General features: G+C 43.6%; 2 protein-coding genes across 11 annotated transcripts in view; one reads left to right on the forward strand and one right to left on the reverse strand.

The window, feature by feature from the left end:
- Positions 1-17,888, forward strand: part of PHACTR3 (phosphatase and actin regulator 3) — a 163,298-nt gene extending 145,410 nt beyond the window's left edge. For all 8 annotated transcript variants that reach the window (XM_025204684.1, XM_025204682.1, XM_025204683.1 and 5 more), the window contains 5 exons: positions 6,699-6,754; positions 12,049-12,110; positions 13,137-13,277; positions 15,562-15,638; positions 17,295-17,888. In XM_025204684.1, coding sequence (XP_025060469.1) covers positions 6,699-6,754; positions 12,049-12,110; positions 13,137-13,277; positions 15,562-15,638; positions 17,295-17,310 — 352 coding nt within the window. In that variant the 3' untranslated portion in view covers positions 17,311-17,888. The remainder of the gene's footprint in view (positions 1-6,698; positions 6,755-12,048; positions 12,111-13,136; positions 13,278-15,561; positions 15,639-17,294) is intronic.
- A 3,788-nt stretch (positions 17,889-21,676) lies between these two features.
- Positions 21,677-22,453, reverse strand: part of SYCP2 (synaptonemal complex protein 2) — a 45,695-nt gene continuing 44,918 nt past the window's right edge. For all 3 annotated transcript variants that reach the window (XM_025204717.1, XM_025204718.1, XM_006024090.2), the window contains one exon: positions 21,677-22,296. In XM_025204717.1, coding sequence (XP_025060502.1) covers positions 22,225-22,296 — 72 coding nt within the window. In that variant the 3' untranslated portion in view covers positions 21,677-22,224. The remainder of the gene's footprint in view (positions 22,297-22,453) is intronic.

Below are 22,453 nucleotides of genomic sequence, written 5' to 3' on the forward strand. Positions count from 1 at the left end.
AGTTATAAAGTCACAGCTCTCCTCTCATGCATCTCTGATCTGAGAGCAGGTTCTGGGATTAAAATATTTTATGAATCTCTGGTGTGCAGAGGATATTTACTGTTTATCCCTTTTGCCCATCTGAAGCAGCATAATGATACAGATCTAGTCCTAAGCATGACTGATTCCTGTAAAAAGGGGCGACTGGCTGTCCACGCGATGCATGTATTGACTGACACGCATGAGTTTGTGCGTGTTGTTGAGCCTACCAACATGTGACCTAGCACTAGAGGAGACGGGCAATTAGCAGTTTCTCCTGCAAGCCAGATCCAATGTCTGTACTCATGAGGATGTCCTGCACGTTACCTTAGGTGGACCACAAACTGGCAGCCTTATGGTAAAGGGCAGCGATAGCTCCACCAGGTGAGCTAGCAAGGAACCTCCTACTGGCCACTCTAGTAGGAACTGTACTCATTTTCTCAGCAGGCAGCCTGCTTTTTTACATAGCTGATGCACGCACGTGGGCATTAAGAGAAACAGAGCAGACAAACAGTGTGCCCTTCTCGGTGCTTAGCAAGAGCTACGTGGCAGTCACGTGCATGCGAGTAGAAAGTTTCACACAGATCCACTTGCGACTCTCAGAACTCAGCACTGGACTTAGCTCACAGGGTAGCAAGTGCATGGAGTTACCTGCATGTGGCACATCCTGCTGCACACAACACAGGCCGCTGTGCAGGATAGTTTGTAATGGCACATGTGGGGCTAAATCTGATTTTTCTTACTCTCATGAGCAACCCCTCTGACTTCACTGGAAATGCATATGTGAGTAAGGTGCATTAGCCACAGGTGGGTGCAAACATGCACTTATGCAGTGACCCATTTGCTTCCATTTCCTGACAAATACTCAAATCAAGATTTGGGGTCAGAAAGGAATTTTCCCTTAGAGGTCAGATGAGCAGACTCCCAGAGTCCTTGCCCTTCTCTGGAGCATGAGGCATGGCCCTTTTCTGAGGCTCCTCTGAGCATATGCCAGCAAACATATTTTTCTGCCACTGCAGTGGGAGGGCACTGGCGGTACCCGCCTTTCTGCTTTTTATCCATGTCACACTGGAGGACATTTTCAGGCACAATTTTATTTTGGTATGTGAGGAACTGGAGTGGATGGTTATTAGGACTCTTTGTCTGCAAAGATTTGCCTGCAAATGCAGGGGATTATGTTCAGTGGCCTGAAAGGCCCCTTTCTACCTGGCATGCTTACTATGAAAGCTCAGGTCTGATAAATAGTGGGAAAAATGGCTGGAGTTTTCAAGGATTGAATTAATTTGACACAAACCAAAAGGTAAAGCAAGTTCTGGGATCTCCTCAGAGCCTCCGGAAAAAAAAGAATCAGAGATCAGTCATAACAGAGGGTGAAACAATAGTGCAACATGCCCAAATTTTGGACCCAATCATTTGGTCATTACCTTAAATTTTAATCATCATCTACAGGTGATCAGACAAGCAGGCTGCATGTGTCCAAGTATGATTCATAGGAAAATGGCATTAGCATCTCAAACAGCATCTCAGCTATTCATATGCTACTTGAATTCAACCACATTGAAGTGTCGTGGAGCAAATTCTCTTTTCAAGTTTGCTTCTGACAACCTTCAACTTCCAAGGCTCCAAGTCAAGGAATAACTTAAATCTCTAGGCTAAATCCTCAGCTGGCATATCTACCATAGCCATATTAGTGGGACTATACCAGCCAAATCCTCAGCTGGAAAGAGCTGAATATATTCAGTGTTCCTGCAAGTTTAATGATAGTTGTCAGGGAAGAATGAATGGTGGGGGAATAAAAAAGCTTCAAGTTGGAAGTGGCTCATTCTGCTTGAGGAGGGATTCACAATACTGACATCCAGAGTTTAGTTCCTTTGTGGCACATAATGGGCTCTACGGGTGCTCACTGTGGAGACCCAAAACAGGCAGGTGTCCAGGTATAATTTATGCCAGAACAGTACAAGCCAGATGTGGCAGAGGTGCTGTGCCGCCTCCAACATACGCCTCAGACCATTTCACTTATGGCTGTGACCTCCCACTCTGGCCAAAGTCACTGTGAGAGTCTAGCCTCCTCTGGGGCAGCAGAGTCCAGGAAAAACCCAAAGCAGAGAGACTGTTGGCCTTGCTGGGCTCAGCTTTCAGCCTTTACACTCACTAATAGGCTGTTAGCAGCAAATTACCTGAAGTTATCTGGCAGGCCAGCTGCAATCAGCAGTTAGCTCCTAGCCTCATCCAAGCACCTGGCATGATATGGGTACTGCCAGCCTGCACTTTTCCAACTGGCCACTGGCCAAGTCCCTCACTGCAGAGCGGACCCCTGGTGCAGATGGAGCAGGGTGAGGCCGATTGAGTCACTGCACTAATTAACTCCCCACCTGACCACCACATCAGGACATCCATTCAAAAAAAAAAAAAAAAGAAAATCTCTAACACTCTTCCAGCCCTTAATGTTCAACAGAGCTTTTAGACAAACAGCTTTTGGCTCTTTACGCAGTGGCTTGTGGTGACAGCGTGTCCACCACCAGTCAATTTTGACCTTTTTAAAGGATTTCCCTTGGTGAGTGTCCACCCCGTCCTCCAAAATTACTTAGCACGAGCTCCCCCACTGCGACTCAAAGCCTGTTTTTAATCTTTAAACTGCTTGATGTTTATAAACCTATGGAGGTGTTTAACATTCCCTGCGAAGAGCCAAATCTTTGCAACCTGCTCTTCCCAAGAGGAACGTGGCCGAGAAGTCACCTCCCACGGCCAAGTGACGCTCGTGGTCTTTGCACAAAAGGGAGTTTCCAAGGCAGTGTTGCTGGGGACCGTGCCAGCCTCTGTCTCAGGAAGCTCATTTTGCCCATGGAAATTAGCAGTATTTCCTTCCCCTGCTGTTGTTTTCTCCAGAACAAGCGGGGTGTTGGGGGAAGAGGGAGACAACCAGAGTGCAGTGCAAGGTGGCTCAGCTCAGCATACTAAGTAGGGATGCGGCCGTCAGCTTCCTGTGCCCCAGGTGGAAACCCCCGGGGCAGAAACACAAATGGTTTCAAGCGCATACACCTAAACTGCACCACTGAACAGAATATACCCTCTCATGGCCAGGGTATTTCACCCGAGCCCAGGTCTCAGAGCCATGTTCATCCCTTGCTTATTTCTGCTTGAACTGTTGTAAATCAGGGTAGAGGTTTTAGGCCAGCTGGGGTGGTGAAGTCCTTGGGGGGATGGGGGAGGCTACCACAATGGAAGATGGCTGCACCCCTTCCTTGGAAAAAAAAAAATCAAGTGGTGTTGACTAGCTGGTAGGGACTGGGGGCCAGGCCAGTTCAGCCATGGTACGATGCAGCATCCTTCTTTGGGAGGTCCCTGGTTGCCCCCAGCTGAAGGCAGCCTGTGCTGGATCAATGGGAGTGACTCAGGGAGAAACTGGGAGCTGCCCTCTCTGAGCTGGGAAGAGCCTGCTCCAACCCAGTGTCATGTAAAACTCCTCCTATGGAGGCTTACTTAGCCACTCTGCAATACAGAGAAAAGGGCCCAGGCCCCAGTACTCACAGACCCAGGCTGCTCCAGAGCACAAGGAAGCCATTCTGTCCTTCTAGTCCTCTGGCTTCTCTGAAGATGTTAGAGAACCAGGAACTCCCTCTTCTCCTGTCTGGGCCACACAGCTGCCTGCCTTTTTCCCAATCAGAGCTGAGGTAGGGAAGCAGCTGGCACCTTTCATCTTTGCTGGCTGGCTGTGATCCCCAGGTGCATGCAGTGATCACAGATGAGGCCTTTCCATCCCATTATAGAAGGGCTGCGGTACCACTGTGCCAATGCAGAGCCAGGGTAGATAGGCAGATAGACCCCTGGACCTACGTGCCAGCCGAGCAAGACAAGGGACAACAAATGCAAGGAAAATGTCCTTGTGTCAGGGTAACCACCAAATCAACAGTGCTGCCAGTGACAGAGGGCATTCTTCTTAATGCCCCAGCTGCTGGAGTCATGGTATTATGTGGGATTCTTAGCTGTGTGGGGTAAAGTCCATTTCCAGCCCTCACAGTTACAGAGAAAAACTTGAAAATGGATCCCAAGGACCTTTTAAAGTCTCCAAAGCAAGGCAAATAGCCCCCGGTGCCCTTTCAATCATTATTGTTGGGGGTTTGCTGCCTGGCTGTGGTGGTCACGTAGCTCCTGCTAGCTCTGCTGAGCTGAGCGTGTCATCTGGCACTGCCCTTCCCAGGCCCGTGTAAGCAGTGCTGTGGAGGATGCAGCGGAGAAGTGTGCCAGCTCTCTCCCCCCTGCATGTGCTCAACGTGAAAAGAGTTGCCACGAGGACACCATCGCTGCTGCTCTTGAGACCTCTGTCTCTGGTGTGGTTCAGTATGGCAGTGGGGCTGGCATCGTAGGCTGCCTTCTCTGCCTCATTTCAGGGCTCGACTTGGATGGCAGGGAGGGAAGTGGGTGGGTCAGGCATCCTCAGCCCCACAGAAGTAAGTGGTGTACACATCCCCCCATGTCTGGGAAGCTAGCCCCCTTACAGGTCCAGCTCTCAGGGTCATGAGGATTTGTGGAAGGGTTATCTGACAACGGTGCTCAGTTAGATGCTTGCCTGACCCTTGGCATGAACATTTCCCCTCTGCAATTGCTGTAATGACCTGTGCCAGCTGGGAGTGTGTGCAGACCAGCCTGAAACGCTGGGCCTGGCAGGTGCCTGGGAATTCAGGTGCCACGTTTGAAAACAAACTGGTTGCAGTTGCTGATGCATAAAGAAGCCTTCCCTCTGTCCCTCTTTTCCTGCACTTGACATCTGGGGAGAAGAGGTCACAGCGCGTGTATCTGAGGGGATGCCAGCCTAACAGCGGAGGATTTACCTGCCATTTCTTGCCTGCAGGATTTTTGTTTTAAAATAAGGGGTTTTACTCCAACATATACGTCAATGCACCAAACATTAATATTCATAAGTGCTCATAGCTCTGCTTCAGTCAATCTTAGGCTTTTAATTCTCCAGGTTAACATACAGTTTCTGTGAGATAGTATAAATCTCATTTGGACAAGTTGTAATTTCAAGTGGCGGGGGTGGGGGGGAAGCGTCTCAATAGCAGGTCTGGTGGACCTTTGATGGGGAGATAAGCCCCAGAATAATCCGTCTTCCTTGACCTGTACAAAAGCACATTCATCTCTTTGAAACAAAACACACCTGGGGAATTGTATCGTTTCTGAGACACATGGGAGTGGGGGTAGAGGAGTGGGGTTACATGAATTAAAAACACACGGCCAAATCCTGTGCTAGCATATATCAGCATTATACCAAAGTGCACCAGGTAAGGATGTGCCCCTCAGAGCGTAAAGGGAAATCCCGAGACTCCCTGAAATCAGAGAGCCACTGAGTGGTTGGCAGGAAAAATGACTCAAGCCAGGGCCAGGGGTCGGTCCTCAAGTATTGGTGTTCGGAGGGTCCCAGTGTTGCTGTCATTTATATAAATCAGGGGCAGCTAACTCAAAGTCATTGGAATCGCCTCACATTCATGGCACTGGTCCTGAGAACGCGGTTTAATGCTGTCATCAATTTTAGGAAAATTAATTAAAAAAAAAAAAAAGATAAAAAGAAAGAAGCAGTACCCACGAAGGTGGCTGGGGTATATTGTGCACCCAAGCCCTTACGGTGACAAGCGAGTGATTTCTGTAGGAGGGATGACAAACCCTTGCAAGGGACCTAACACAAGAAACATGAACCCGTCATTTTGGTGTCCGGTAGCGGGGATCCTGGCTTGCATTTGATAAAGCACAATTGTCTGAAACGGTTTTAGAATTCCCCCCTCGTCACAGGTCGTCAGACCTGCCCCTTTTCTGCCGGTCCTTTGTCTCGGGAATCCCACACTGAAGCATCCGTTGCAGCGGAGACAATGAAACTCCCTCATATTGCCAGAATACAGGCCAGAAATCAGCACCAACCCTTTCCTATCGCTCAGCCGGTTTCTTATTTGAAAGCTAGCAAACACAGGAGCCGTAAACGCTGTGTGTGGGTGTTCAATTACCTGAGATTCTCTGCAGATATTAGCGGGCGCTCTCGGGGAAGTCTCATTTATTATGCAGGATAAAATCACTATGGCACCAATCATATGATCTCAAGATTCAATCCTGAGGCAGCACTAGTGAAAGGGGAGGTGAAACTGCATAAGACAGCTTCAGACGGCATGAGGCTGAGAGCAGCACATGAACGGCAGGCAGTAGTGGATTGATTTGCCGTATCTCTGTAATCAGGAAACCGCCTGCATTGTGAGGCTTTATTTCTAGGAAGGCTGAGTTTTGTCAAGATATAATATTTGTGAGACTAAGAAAAGCTCCCATGATTTGAAAGTGGGGACAGCAATTGCTGCAGAAGACTTCTGAGAAACCCATTTGATCATTATCTTAAATACCTCCTCAAGAGTGTATTTAACTACTAGGGCATTTGGCAGACTTGAGCTGGCAGGATGAAAAGAACGTGTGTTCCTGGGAAGGATTGTATTGTGAGCAGAACAAAATAGACGAGAACTTCATCTGCATTGCTGGCATTTGAGACAAATAAAATAGCAACAACAAAAAAATCCAGTTTTCAGGATTCCCCTTCTTCCCTGCCGGGAGAGGATTGTCTGAGAAAACCACCAGCACAAACTCAGAGCAGTGCAGACTTTTGCAAGAACAGGCATGGTACAAAACGTGATTTTAGTGTTTTTCCGCAGGCGACTGAGCCAAAGACCTGCCGTGGAGGAGCTAGAAAGAAGAAATATACTTAAACGTGAGTATTTTCTATTGTTTCATTTTCCTTATAGTATTTTATATGGTTTTGTAGAAACCACTGAGTACATTTCTATGGAGCATTCCTTTTCTGTAGACAAATTCATACTTCCTGCTTGGTAATAAATGTCACAACTAAAGTTTTAATTTTGTATGGGCTCTGCGTTTCTGGTCTGGTGCAGGAGTCATAATTTACACTTGGCTGAAGGCAACTTAGTGCAGAAAAAAGGACTGATTCACATCACTGTTTTCAAAGACCTGTGGTTGTGATCACTCTGCTATGGAGGTACAAGGAAGGAAGTTTAGCTCAGTTCAACAAGTGCTCACATTAGCATGTTACAGACTATCACAGAACATGGTGCAATTAAACTCTATCTGTCCCAGCATGAAATGCACAAGTATCCTGGCAGAACAGTGATTTTCCTAGCAAGTCAGATGGCCACATCAGGCCAGATCCTTTCTAATGATAATAGAATCTGAATGTAAGCCAGGAAGAGCCACCGGGAGATAAAACAGGGGCATCAAACTCTATATCTAGTTGCCTCTGCTGCTAGGGTCCTTGGCTGAACATCTTGCAAAGCAAAGCAAACATTTGTAACTAATAGGGGTGTGCGAATTGGATTTGGCCCGAATCGGGGACAGTGATTTGATTTGTTGATTCGGATCACTTTCTCCGATTCGATTCGGCCAAATCCGAACCTGAAGATTCTGCTGATTTGGAGAATCAGTGATTCGGACATAGACACAGCTTTAAATGTTTTTTCTACGTAGCTCCAGGTAGCAGGCACGGCTCGTGATCGCTGCAATGCTGGGGTGCATGGAGTGTCCCACAGGAGTGTGGGGGGGCCCTCCATGTGCTTGGCGGTGAATCCAGAAGTGGACTGGAAGTACTTCTGGTCCACCTCCGGGTCCACCAGGGAGTGCACTGGGGTCCCCCCCCTGCGCCTCCCTGGCTCAGCTATCAGGCACAGGGGGACCCCGGGTGCCCCCCCAGACCCAGAAGGTACCAGTCACTGACCCAGGGGGGCTTCTGGTCCACTTCTGGGTCTGCTGCTGAGCACGCTGGGGACCCCCCTGCACTCCTGTGGGATGCTCCATGCACTCCAGCATCGCAGTACTCATGAGCCCCTGCTACCTAGAGGTATGCAGAAAAAACATTTAAAGTTATATTTGCGTCTGAATTTCCAAATCTGTCCGAATCTCCCTGAATTGATTTGGAGGGTTCCAATTCGATTTGGAGAGATTAAAGGGTCCTCTGATTCGATTCGGATTCGGAGATTCGGCCACCACATTGGGCTGAATCTCTGTTGAATCGAATCAGGGACCGAAGATTCACACAGCCCTAGTAACTAAGCCTTTCCTGTAAGAGGAGGGTGCTCAATGGGGAGGCGGGATCAGGCATGAGCATTTAGTGAGGGATGCCCTTGCTGACGGGAAGAGGGAATGCCCCGAACACTGTTTGTGTAACAAGTAGCAGCAGATTTGGAGAGGTGAGAAGGCCTCTATTTTAAGGGAAAAGATCACAACTTCTGTTGTGATCCTGGTGCATTTGAGCAGCGGAAATGTAACACAGCAGTAGTATGTGAGGAACAGGCATCTGCTTCTGGTTGAAAACCGAACAGGCCACGTTTCTCTTTTCCTAAAGCAGGGCTTTGCTTGGCTTTTAGCTCAGACAATTTTCTAGGAAACATTATCTTAATAATTCGCCTATTTCCATCATAATTTCATGTCACAGAGCTGGGCCTGATGCTTCAATCCAGCGGTTTTCAAACTTCCTAAAAAGTCACAGACCCCTTTCCTATCACTTCTCGTGCTGTGGAGCCTCTACCCCTGCGTCCACCGGCCACGTGACCTGACACAGGGCCAGGTGACCTGGCCTGCTTTGTCATTGCCCCCAATTTCTTTGTGGACCACCCGATGACATATCGCAGAGCCCCTGGGGTCCACCGAACAGTTTGAAAACCACTGCTCCAACCTGATGAGTTCTGCAGGTGTCTGACACAAGCCATTCAGCACTAAGCTGCGTCTTGCTCAATTTACACACAGGAAAATCCTTCCTGGGGAGAAATTAATTTTTCTGAATGCTTTGCATTTAGGAAGCATCTTTATAAAGTTGAATTATTTATGTTACATATTCTCCTGGGACATTCACCATATGCTGGGAAATAGCAGCATAACCAGAGATGACAGCGATTACAGAATACACAGATTACAAAAGCATAAGCAGAGTTTGGGAAGACTTGAATTGCTGGGTGCTTTCTCTTCCTTGTCACTTTTATCCTGCCAAGTTTATCTGCTGCTACTCCTATTGAAGTCGATGGAGTTGTTGTTTCAGTGTGAACAGAAGAGTGGGTCCATGGTCAGCTCAAGAATATTTTATGAACATACCTGTGACAGGCCGAGTTGTTTCAAATTAGCCATACTGAGAGCACGCCCACACAAGCATTTATATATTTTCAAATCACAACCAACACATATACTTGTGACATATAAACAGAGCAAGCCATCTCATCTCAACCCCCCGCCCTCTGAAGAGAAAGAATGAAACTAAGGTTTCTAAGACATAAGGGGTCGGATTTTCCAAAGAGCCAAGCATTCAGCTTCTCCCACTGAAAAGCTGCTCCCTTCGGTTGGGTTTCCTGAATCAGAGATAAGGTCTTGTGAAAATCTGGTCCTTATCAGTTATGTTTCCTTGTTGCTGTATGTTGGATGTAGCCTTACTGTAGGTTAAGCTGACTAAAAAAAAGTGTTGCATTCATTAATGAGCACAGAGGTGGAGATGAAGCAAAAAGGAAGGTAAAGAGAGTTAAAGATAGGTCCTAAATGCTAGGTAGGCTAAACCTAGGTCTTATTTGAGTGGCTACACAGGTGAACTAAATCCATTGTCTTCAGGGCAGTTACTCCAGATCGACACTGGTTCATCTGACATCAGAGGCTGTCCTCTTCTATTTTATTTCCCTTTCCCTTTGATAAAGCGTAGCTGCTTGGCACAGAACTAACGTCACCACAGGCTTGAGGGTGCATGCCAGGGAAAGTTAACAGTTTGCATGGAGTCAGTTTGAGAATCGGTGAACTTTCTCCTTGATCGTGGGGGTGCCAACACTGACTTCCCATTGGTTGGACTTGATCTTGCAAAATCTTAGCAAAGGAAATACCCCAATTGAAATCGTGAGCTGGAAGAGTTTGCAGGTCTGAGTCTGAAGGCAGTAATGGGTCGTAGCTATGCATAATACTGTTGATGGCAGTAATGCTACCCCAAAGGATGTTCTAAGGATTAATTAGTTCATGTTTGTACAAGCCTTTCAAGATGCAAAGCACCATGTAATTGCTGAACAGCTGCTATTATGCTATTTTAAAAGGGAGTTCATGGGATTAGGAGAGTTATGGCTCTTATCTCCCTCATGGACATGACTCTGGGATAAAAGAAGTACTTAAAAAAAAAAAGAACACTTTCTTATAATCTCATTGATCTTTTAATTCCTGCAGCTTTAAATATAGTAAGAGTGCTAGTACAGCTCAGAGCATGACAGCCAGCTACTGGGTGCTCAAACTGAAGGGAAATCCCAGAAGGTCACAGAGACGTGCGAGCAGGATGTTGACATTCAGAGTCAAACAGGCAGCTCCTGTGGTATCAGACCGAAGCATCTCCGCTGCATGACCTGACACAGCTGATTGTTTCAGTGTCACGCATAGCTTAGAGCCCCCTAAGTAACTCATGTGGAGGGATGCGAACGACACTTCTGCACGGCACACTGTAATCGGGGGCCTCGCTGCATTGAGAGCGATGGTGTTAAAGCCAACCGTTTACCAATGAATAGACTTAAGCACAGTCGGTGTGATGATGTTGTGAAAACCTCCCTAAATTTTCATCTGGACCATTTCCATTTGGTGATATCTCTGCTACCATTTTCTGCCTGCACGTGGGGACAGTGGACCAGGAATTCAGCTCTGCTTGCCTGACAAGTTGTGTTTCCTATTTCCACAATTGCTACAGCGCTGTCTTTCAGCACAAAGTCTGGGCTGAGTTTCTCCGAATGTGTCAGGGCAGGAAGAGGCAAGGATGCATGCTGAGCATTTCAAAACTACGAGAAACACATCATCCCACCACCTCTGCGTATGTGCGTTTCCTCTTAGAAGACCAAGCCGTCCCCATGTAAAACCCATGGTGACTGTATTCTGATGGGACATTAATTGACATAAAGCTTGTTTTTTCAGAGGAAATAGTTACGCACATGCCTCTGCAGAGATGCCACTGTTAATTGGCTTTAAAAAGATCCCCATGGTTCAATTTCAGTGTCATCTAAAGAATATAAAAATAGGGGGAAAAAAGTTCATTTCTCAAGATTGCCTTTTTAGGAACTTGTCTACAGTGCTGGTCTATTCTTGCAGTCGCATGAAATCATCCTTGCGATTTAACACTAAAAACGTCCAACAGAATGTGCTTCTGCTTAAGCGACAAGATATAATTACACCGAATTACAGGGAATCGAGGGAATCACTGAATGGTTAAATAGCTTTTCTCTGGGTCCCCAGCTTTGTTCAGGTTACGGGCTTTGAGTCTTAATTTAGTAACAGATAGGACTAGAAATAGAAAATCCATTAACTTGTATCCCAAGGCAAGGGATATATTTCACACAGTGTTACAGCAACTCCAGTCTATTTTTAGATCCAGTGTGTAGGAGTTATCACGGCTTGAATGTTAATAGTCACAACACACAAAAGCAGGCTGGCTTCGGTTGGAATCGAACATTACAAAAGAAAACCCTGGAGTATAAAGAGACTGTATTGAATGTGGCAGAGGAAAAAAAGAATGGGTTCAAGCTAAAGGTGACGGTTGTAGCAAGGGAACCCGCAAAATACGTAGCCTGAGAATTGGCTCACACAGAACGTGCTTTCCCTGAGCATGTTCAGTTCAACATTTCACCATTTTATAAGAGCTACATGACCGGACGGCGTTACGCTTTGTCATTAATCATTTTAAAATGCCCTCACTTTCCTGCTAAAACCAAAGAATCGGATTGGCTGCTTTACGTATATTAAAAGCTCATTGGAATTGGAGGTTAGGTCAGTGGAAAAGCTGACACGGGCACAAACGCACGTTCACCCTTGCTGCGGAGTAGTGCCGCACTCTGCCCAGACACCAGGCAGGTACACCAAGGACAGCCCTAGGAATGCAGAGGCTCTAAGGAATAGCAGCACATTTTTCTGTATTGTCATTTTTACGGCTTGGATATTTTACATGTCGCTGGTCTTCCTACATGAGGAAAGTTGTTTCTTTTTTTATATTTTCTGCAGAAAGAAACGATCAAACAGAACAGGAAGAAAGAAGGGAAATCAAGCAGAGATTGACAAGAAAGGTAAAGTCTTACAACTGTTTTTATTCACTTCTTTGAACATTAATGCAAAGCTAGGAGTCTGGAGGGGGAATACAATTTCTGAATGTTACGCCAGCCAGCTGTGGGGTGATCACTGTGGAAAAGCTCGTATTTGTCCACCATGGTATCTGGTGCCCGAAATGGAAAATAACCGCAATAGATCAGGTCATTGTGGACAAATGCTGTGTCTTTAAGTGATGACGACAGTATGCGACAGCCTAATGGAAAATGTATATAAAAACCAAAAATCAGCTAGTCTGTGATCATTTGCCCACATACTGCATATTTTGCAACTATATTGCCAGGCAAGCAGTTCCTGCCTGCTCGGTAGCAATGCGAATGCGGGAGTGAGCCGACTCCCTGCTGAGCAGCAGGTGTGTTCCTGCCCGCAGGCTCTCTTTGTAGACCTTTTCATCTGAAGGCATTGGCAGGTTCTAGGTCTGATCTTGCCCCTGTTTAATTTGCAGGCATCTCTGCTGGGGTCAGTGCATGTGTACATACGCACAAAGACAAAATTTGGTAATGGGTCTGGGGACCGGAGCTCTGCCAGTAACTTTGGTAGAAGAATCCCTATGTTGTAATTCATTGTGACAACTTTAATCGCACTCTAAGAGCAGCTTTATGAAGTTCAGTGTTCCAGCATGTTCCTGCCAAATCTGTTGTAAAGCCATTGAACAGTACCCCTCAACCGCTTTGACCCATCTTTACTGTCATAACACTAATACTGTGAAGGGTACAAGTAAATCCCTGTGGTGACAGCACAAGGAAAGTCAAGCTTACTCTGAATGCCCATCCATGTAAATGAGAGCAGATTCTGCAGCACATCCCATTTTTCCTGGGCATTACATATGCGTGGATTAAAAAGAAATCTTTTCAGAAGCTGGGGTTAATAGTTGTCTCGTATGCAACAAATGCACCACCCAAATTAAGAAACAAAATGATTGCATACTTGTCTCCGTCCTACTTTGATTTGTATTGACATGTTCTTTACTCTGCCTGTTACTACAGCTCAATCAGAGACCGACAGTCGATGAACTAAGAGACAGAAAAATCTTAATTCGATTCAGCGATTATGTGGAAGTGGCAAAAGCACAGGACTATGACAGACGAGCAGATAAACCTTGGACAAGACTGTCAGCAGCAGATAAGGTATACATATAATGAAGCCAACTGCGATCCTTTTGTTCACGTTGCATCGGTGGTGCACCAGGTCGTGTAAGCAACACTGTAATTAGTGGGTCTCGATACGCTGGTTAATACTCGCTGGAGCAAGTGTGTTCCCTTCAAGTGAAACCGAGTGCTCAGTGCCCTTCCTAAACCACATTCTTGCTTCTGAAGGTAACAGGGCTGCATACAATACAAAGGAATTTGTTTCCTCTCTCTCAAAATTGTCATTAGGAGTTAAACACAGAAACACATGAGATTCTTAAGGCAGGGATCGGTGGGATAGATTTAACTGAGCACCCCAGTATATGTAGCATGCAGTGACTACCTTGACTACGGGCTGCAAAAATGCCTTTTTCATATCGTAAATGCTTTTAAAACCCTCAATGTCTCGAAAAAAGCCTGGTATGCAGAATTTTGCATAATCTCTCCTGGGCTTGCTTGTGTCCCCCAGGACTTTACTATCTCTTACTCACAAAGTTACTCAGGACAAAACAGTGATTACATTCACCCCAAGTTACTTTGTTACCTATAAATTCCCAAGAAAAGCTTGATCCACAATTACATTAGCCTTGAAAAGAGCTATTCTAACTAGAGTACTCCTGTTTGCCCCATCATATGCCTGCCACATCCCATTCTTTATATCTGATTTACAATATTAAATAACCTTGGGTTTCATGCTTAAGCAAGAAAAGGGGTGAAGAAAGGGCTTGGTTTGCATCAGGCTAGACTCGTTGCTCAATAAGGAGGCTTTAAAGTTTTGGCTCGAGATTGTCATAGGCAGGGAAAACAATTGGACTTGTTGAGATAATTACTGGATAGAGTGGCAAATGTAGGACTGGATTACTCAGTGCTTTATCCTGGAAATCAGATGTGTTTTCTTCACTCCCACACACGCTGGAGCGTTTCCCAATAAGGAAAGAAAATATATAGGAAAAGCGTAAGTGACTTTAGAGGATTCTGATAGGAAGACAAAAGTGTTTTTATTTGCTGTTTCCCCTTAGTTGAAGTGCCCTTGGCCATGTACAGTAGTGTTTGCAAAATGGGAAACATGCCTGAAGGTTGTTGAGATTTGCTGCACTTACTTTTCTGGAGAAACTCATTAAAAACACACCACATACTTGCTTTATAACAGAACTCTTGCATAATAGGTACCTCCCTGCTCCCACGTGATTCTGCAAAGGACGGAGCGCAGTTGGGAACTAAATGAGAATTTAAGTCAAATTCTGCCCTTCCATTTGTTCATGCAGCCTGAAGCACCCCTCAGCGGACTTTGTGCCGAACTTAAACGTGGTGTGAGCAGTTGTATCTCTGTAGACATCAGTAACTCACACCAGGTCGTAGTTCAGGTTGTTAAATTCTGAATCACTGTCAATCCATAAAAAGAAATGTGATGCTGGGATTTTATCCTGGTGCCACAGTTCAAGCAATCCTTTGTCCTGCCTGATCATCTCTTATGGTTCAAGTAAATGTACAGCTAAACCTTTATCCCTGCTTCCTTGTTTACTTGATAAACATGCATTCACAGCTCAGGGGCCGAGGAAAATGTTTCATTACTTTCTCCTTGAAAATTTATTTCTTCCAATAAACCAAACCTCTGATCTGACACATGCTTGTATATTAAATCCTCATGAGCTCAGGTAACTGAATTAGAAAATTCAACATATAAGAATTTATGAGACCAACTTAATACATTCCAAGACCATCAACAGTCGTCATCTGGAGAAGTGGACTGACTCCATTTCCCAGTGCTGATTGTATGGGGTTATGTACCAAAAAGGAAACTTTTGCCCTTGCTTACGACGCTGTGGCCTCCCATGCTGAAAGGGCAGCAGAATCAGGCCCAACATTTGCATGTTGTGACAACCCAGCTGCCGTCTGACTTTTACTTATAGAAATTCTCTAAATTTCAACAGGCCACTTGCTGGCTGGGTAATGTCTGTGCCTGCTCCCTAAATAAACCAGAGCCTCACTAAGTGTTGGGAAACGAGCATTATGCTTTCAGGTTCCACCATGACTGCTTCTATAAAGGGGTTACAACGGCAGCCTAACAGTGATGCCCTTGGTGGCAGCGTGTCTTTGTCTCTGACGACAGTGACCAGTCAGCATGGAGGGAAATCACATAACTCAAATATTGGGTCTTGCTGGCTCCGCTGCATATGGTCCGTTATAAACTTTGCAAGGAATTGCTGTTCTGCTCATTTTGTGTGTCCTGTTGAGGCCTATAAATAAAATTATTTGCTAATCGTGTTCAATTTTAAATTCCTAGGCAGCAATTCGTAAAGAGCTAAATGAATACAAAAGTAATGAAATGGAAGTACATGCATCAAGCAAGCATTTGACAAGGTCAGTTTCCCAGTTATTTATTTTCCGTTACCTACGGGAATAGTCCTTTTGAGCTCTGAATCGACAGAATACTTTGCTCCCATGTGGGTCTAATAATGCTGAGAAAGCTTTACCATGGAACACAAAGCACTTCTTCTTCAGCTTGAATACTGTTTTTAATGGTAGATTAGTGCCTGTTGAGGAGACCCCCAAATTTCCCCCAAACCCTGCTCAAAATGAATTACTTGCACCTGTGACTTAAGAGGCCATGGCTAGAGATTACACACAAGAGGTTCTGGGGTGAGAAAACAGCACATGGGTTAAGGCAGATGAATGGTTCTACTTAAACTGTGAGGCTCTAGTTTGCACTGGAAACAGTGGGCATGTCTACACCTGTACTTACGTGCGCCTAAACTTAATATGCCTTTGCTTAAGGCACATTAACATGATTTAGGTGTGCCTCTACATGTGGATGTGCTAACGCGCATTAAATTTAGGTGCGAATAGCTGTCATGTTAGTGCATGTGCAGACACACTAATGTGCATTAATGCAGTGTCTATCCATTGATGCATGCTGCGTTAATGAACATTTAGCATGTCTACACATGCGCTAGTGCAGCTTAGCTATTCATGCATAAATTTGATACCTGCTTTTTGCAAGTGTTAAATTTAGGGTCACATAGCCTTAAATTGCCATTATTAAGGCACACTAAGGGCACGCACGTGTAGACACGTGCCTTTAATACGCCTTAAAAATGGTGATTTTAGGCTACATCTGCTTAGACGCATGTGTAGACGCACCCAGTGTTGAGCAAAAATAAGGAAATCTTTTCATTGCTAGTTGGTTTCTCTTTGGGTGCACAAACATATTCCCAAACTTTTATAAATCCCATTCTTCAATCCCAGGCACCAGGCTGGATATTTGTTAAGGTTCTTGGGATATTCCAAAACTAGAATTTATGCTACAAGGCTTCTGATAAAATGATATGCAGAAAATTGAGAGGTGACAAATCAGGTCTGGAAGTGATAGATATTTTATCTAATTGAAACAAACTGGGAACTTTAATTAGGCAGATTAAAATGACACATTTTGGAATCTGGCCAGAATCCCAGGGTTAAGTATTCCTCCTGCTTACGATTAATGGCACTGTACAACAAACGGTTAGGGATTTACATCTCAGCCAGGAAAAGAAATGCCCAAGGTGGGGGGCCAACACAGACTCAGAGGTCTGAGTGCCCCCTTCCCAGTCAGCTCGCTCTTCTACCTCAAGATGCTCCAAGTACCAGCTTGGCATAGCTGACAGGATCAGAGGACACACAGACATCAACAGGCTAGCCACCAGTAGTTCAAAGCATAGGCGTCTGGTAGGGGGTGCATGTGCGCCCCCTGACAGGGCCAGGGTCCCCCCACCCCCCCCTTCCCCGATGGCCAATACTGATGCTGTTGGTAGGGCTGGTGTCCCCCTCGACAGGGTCAGCGGCTTCTGCGGGTGCCCTCCCCCAGTCAGGTTCAAAGTTGTGTAAAACACTAAGTATGACTGTCAGTGACTGCAGTGTGGACAAGCCCCTGAACGGAACGAGCACATTAAAACAATTTTTCACTATTTTCTGCTACAACAAAGTATTTAATGTAAAACAATAATGCTACAAAGATGTTTTGCTTTTTTTTTACTCTAGATTTCACAGACCATAGAGATTTTCTTCTGAGAAGAATGTCTTTACTTTTTGATACCGCCGCTGAACACACACAAGGGAATGTAAAAAGGTCTTTCCCTGAAGTTCAGTTCACGACAACCTGATGTTTATGGGAAAGAAGGACTCTGCAGGTGAAGACTCTGCAGCACTTACATACAAGAGGAGATACCAGAGGACGTACTTCACTCTTTGATGCCTAAAAAGTGACGGCCTGTGGGGTGGGAGGATCAGCTAAAAGATTGAAGTAAAACTACTTGAAGGAACCTACTGCTCTCCTTGAAACACTTGTTTTAAACTGTTTTGCAGCATATCTTGGAAAAGGAGACGTTGTGCATGTACAGGCTTTCCCATTCCAAGGCCGCTGACATAATGGACATGACACGCTGTCATTCAGTATTATGTTGACAAGACATTTGGAACTTCTCAAAATTCGTTTGTAAAACCCTTAAGTTCATGTTATACAAAATGATTTAATGTATTATAATTTCTTTCTTTTTTATATAATGTCTAACAAAAAACACAGCTGCAGCATTTTTGATTCTTGTTAATTTTGTTCTTTAATTAAATGACTACTTATTGCAGGAAATGAGCACGGTCCTTTTAAAGTTCTTTTTTCAGGGTGGGCTCCTAACAGAGGTGGACTGAGCTCTGGTGCTCCTGACACCACACAGCTGGTGTGGTGCTCCTTCACCACCACAGCTGACAGGTGCTCCTTCACCACAGAAGTCCAGAGCAGGTTATTCATTGTACTGTGGTAACTGTACACAATGAATTCTCATTCACAGGAATGGGAATTATGAATGCATGCCATATATTGAGAGGATATACAATAGAAACCATTGCTGGCTATAATGGATGCCATCAGCATCTGGACCTTTGCAGAAATGGGATCCACAGCATAGCTAAGTACCTGCTAAAGAGTTCAGCTTAATACCCACCTAGATTTAATTTTGCAGAATCTTTATGTTCTGGTTACATATATGTAAGTCTGAGTCCTTGCACCACCACAACGGCTTGATCCAAAGATCTGCACATCTAAATACGCAATTTTAGAATGTGTTGACCTCCTTATGGAGGTCGATACCATCACTGTCTTTCAACATATTTTTGTAAGTATTAACGAACAATTTAATAGTCCGATTTTTGACAAAGAATATAGTGATTGAGGATTCATGGGTAAGGAAGTAAAAACAGCAGTCAAAGAAACACTTGTTGTCTAATTTGAGAGCAAAAAATTAATGAACTTTATGGGATGCCACAGAAGCTTTGTGTGTTATACACAGATTTCGAGTTGTGGTAAACATTTTGGCATGTACCATTCCACAAGGTCCATCTAGTGGAGATGACAAGCAAGCACATATTATTTCAAAGAGAACCCAGGAGTGGACTTATCCCTTCCTCAGAACTTCTCTAACTAAGAGTTAACCAAAACTCTTTAGGCTACCTTGACAGCCACAACCTACGTTTCAGAATTAACTGAATGACCTCCAAACAGTTTTCCTTTTTCTAATTGGTGACGCAGCTTGGTGGGTGAGGACTTGGGTGGTATTGGACATGCCAGCCATAGAAATGTAGGTGCATTGGGAACTTGTCCCAATGTCCTTAGGTTCTGATGATCATGAAGGGTAGGCAGGAGGACCATGGCGTATCTCAGTGGCACCTAAATATTGGATTTACCTGCCAAAGGCCCTTTGTGGATTTAGTCCATGGTGGCTTTAGCCCAGTTTCCTTATGGAGAAAAAATCCCCTTCATCTCTACCATAATCTGGCTTTTTTTTTAACAGCCTCAGCAGAACAGCACAGAACTGAACAGGCACGAGAACCAAACTGCCTTTTAACTTGTTTAGATGGCTGCTCCAGGTCAGGGGCAGAGAAGTAGTTGTTCGCTGGGGATGGGAAGCAGGGTGAGCCAGAGCGCAAAGGAGTGTGGGGAAATATATATTACTCCTGTGTTCTGCATTATAAGCCTCACAGTTGAGTAGATACCCCTAGTGATGACTAACTGGCATGCCAAACCACACTTTAAATACAATAAAAAAAGAGATGCCATTTAAGAGAGATTAGCGTGACAATTATCGCGATTTAACATTTTTGAAAGAGACACTGGATATCAAAATTATGGGCACAATTAACTTGTCTGAAGAAGACCTTACTGAAAAAGTTAAAATTTATGGGCCAAATCCTTTACTGCCTATGTACTCCACTCCTTGTGGAGGTCAGTGAGTGAGATGGCTGCGTAAACAATACAGACCTTAGCCCAACCTACAGAACAGACAAATATTAGTTGCAACAATTTTAATCTGTGCACAATTTTTTATATAACACATTTTTTTAAATTAAAGCACTTGATGAATCCATTGCACACTACTACATTTAATCTAGGGGAAAAACCAGTTCTAGGGTGAACTCTTATTTTCACTCACAATGTGCAAATGATTTATAAAATATCTAATTATACACACTTTACATTAAACACAATAACCTCAGTGTTTGGATTCTGCGGAAAGAACGTCTCCAGTCAAACCACTGCTAAGAAAAGAACACACCAGTCGTATTCATTTTTAGTTGTCGTTAACAGGAACATTAACAAGAATATTCAGATATCAGAGGCTCAGTATTACAAATGCAGTCCTATACTCTAGGGTGCTAAGCCCCCTCAACTTGTACTACTTGTGGAAGACAAAAGTAGTTAATATCTTTACAGGACCAGACCCATAGTTAGCTAATTTGTATTTTTACTCAAAAGAAAGAAGAAAACTTAGCAAGAGCAAGTCAATAAATACAGTTCAGTAGCAGTTATGAGAAGAGAAGCACTTTAATTACGCTGATGTTTCTTGATATGCTCACCAATGCAAAATTAATTGAAACTGGGCAAATTAAATAAAAAACAATTAAAAATCAATACCAATTTTAGAACTTCCCACTTAGTACAAAGCAAGGACCATAAGCTAAAACACACAATCCTGTAATAATAAATCCAGTGAAGGTTCAGCAAACACAGTGACCCAATAATACATAGGTAGATCAGAGGAAAGGTCATTATAAAGTAATTAACCAAATAGTATAATCTCAGTGGGTGCTTGCACATGTGCCAGGATGCTGTTCTGATACAGTGTAATTACAGTGTGTCAGAACAGACTCTATTAATCAAGTCTGCTGGAGCGTGCTCCAGCCAGCCTCCGTGCCTTGTGTATTAGCATCCCTGTGCTTCAAAAAGGTGTACTATAAATCTTACCTTAAAGTCAGTTCTGCACTGGAAAGAAGCTTGCATTGTGAGGTTCCATGGTTACTGTGAGGAGTGACAATGGACAAATCAGAGATTTAGGAGTAGGCTGTACCGTGGACTATGATTATGACACTAAGGAAGTGGAATATGATAAATGAGAAGGAAGACAGAGTCAGAATTTGAATTTCAACTGGAAAATGACAAAAATAGTTTTTGAAAAAGCAACACCATCCTTGACAGAAGAGCTTTCTGGGTTGGAAGGAATACAAATTTAATCAAAGTGAATCATGTCTAACTTAAAAAACATAAATAAATAAAGGGAAGACGGTGTTTAGACTGACAATACAGTAATAGCATAACACAATAGCGGGGGTCTAGGAATATGGTAGTGAAAAAGACAGAACAAATGCTTGGGGTTAAAAAGCTGTAGAGTAGTAGAAGCAGCAGAGATAAGAACAGAGGGTACCCGCTTAAAGTAAAAGCTACATGTCAGAAAGGAGCAGCAATGTTAGGAATGAAAAGGGAAAGTAGGAAGGGCAAAAAAGTTGGAGGATGATGAGATAATGACAAAGAGGAAGTGTGTCATCGTGAAGGCAAAGTGATCAAAGTACGAGATCTGAGATAAAGCTGAAGGAAAACAGACTGCAAAAAAGAGCTACAGAAAAACTAAGAGTTAGCTCAGAGTTGGATATTTATTGACAAAATTCTTCAGAAGGAAGTAAGGACCTCTAAGGCAGGGTTATTTTATGAATTATTCCCTATATTAATAATTTTTTTGGCAATCTAGAAAATGTTTAACTTCATTTCCCTAAAAAGCTACTGACAGTACTACAGCCACAATGTACAGTTTACCTGGGTTTTGTTTCAGAAGAAGAGAACATCCTTGTTACTGAGTAAATCCATAATCCATTGAGAAGCGTCTATAAAGACTTTTCCCCTAAGGTTTATAGAACATATGGCAATACAATGTAACTGAAATGCAAAGGAAAGCTATGCATCTACACATACAGGAAATGTCAGCACGCCTACAGATTTTGTGTTATTAAGTAAAAAATAGTCTTAAACTTGTACCAAGATGTACACACCTTTTGTTAATGCCTGTTTTGTCAAGATGAAAGAAAAGACCCAAAAGTGTGTGTCATGGAAAGTTTAATACATATTTGCAAAATAAGGTAAAAACACGTACATTTTACAAATTATTTTAGTTTACAACAAACTTCTACTGAAAGCTAATAGGATGTGGCTTCCAGAAATGCCTTTCTGATCTCCTTTTAATGTGCTAAAATAATTTGCAGTCATATTCTGCACCTGACTAGGAGTCATGACATAAACATGACCTTTTCATTTCAATTGGGAATGACCACTTTTCTACATCCGTGAATAAATACATCTTTTTAAAATGATCCTTTATTATTAAACATCCTTTGCATCTTATGTGGAGATCCTTTAAAAATAGCACTTCTTTAAAAATCCAAAATTTATATATTACATCTTACTATGGTAATCAAAAGAAACCTCAAATGCTTGTAACAGAATAGAGTTTATCTACATAAAATTACAATCTTTAAAGAAAAAAAGAGATTTTATATCAGTGGTTTGCTTTCACTGAATATGATTGTCAAACTTCACATTACTGAGAACTAATCTGAATATAACAACATATTTTTAAAGTATTTAAATTTGACATTAGAATTTTCTTCCTTCTGACAAAAACAGGGTCTGCAATCCTCTGCGAACATTAAATAGCTCCTCTTCTTGCTGTGGTAGAAACATATTATATTATATTTATCAATACTTTAAAGAAAACTTTAAAGAAAGTATCACAGTATCCAGATCCAAATCTCGCAACATGTATGCATTGCTTTTCCTATTTGTTCTAATACGAGCCATAATAAAATTCTACATAAGCAGAGAA

Source organism: Alligator sinensis, unplaced genomic scaffold (genome assembly GCF_000455745.1).
Source record: "Alligator sinensis unplaced genomic scaffold, ASM45574v1 scaffold970_1, whole genome shotgun sequence".
In the NCBI taxonomy this organism is placed as follows: Eukaryota; Metazoa; Chordata; order Crocodylia; family Alligatoridae; genus Alligator; species Alligator sinensis.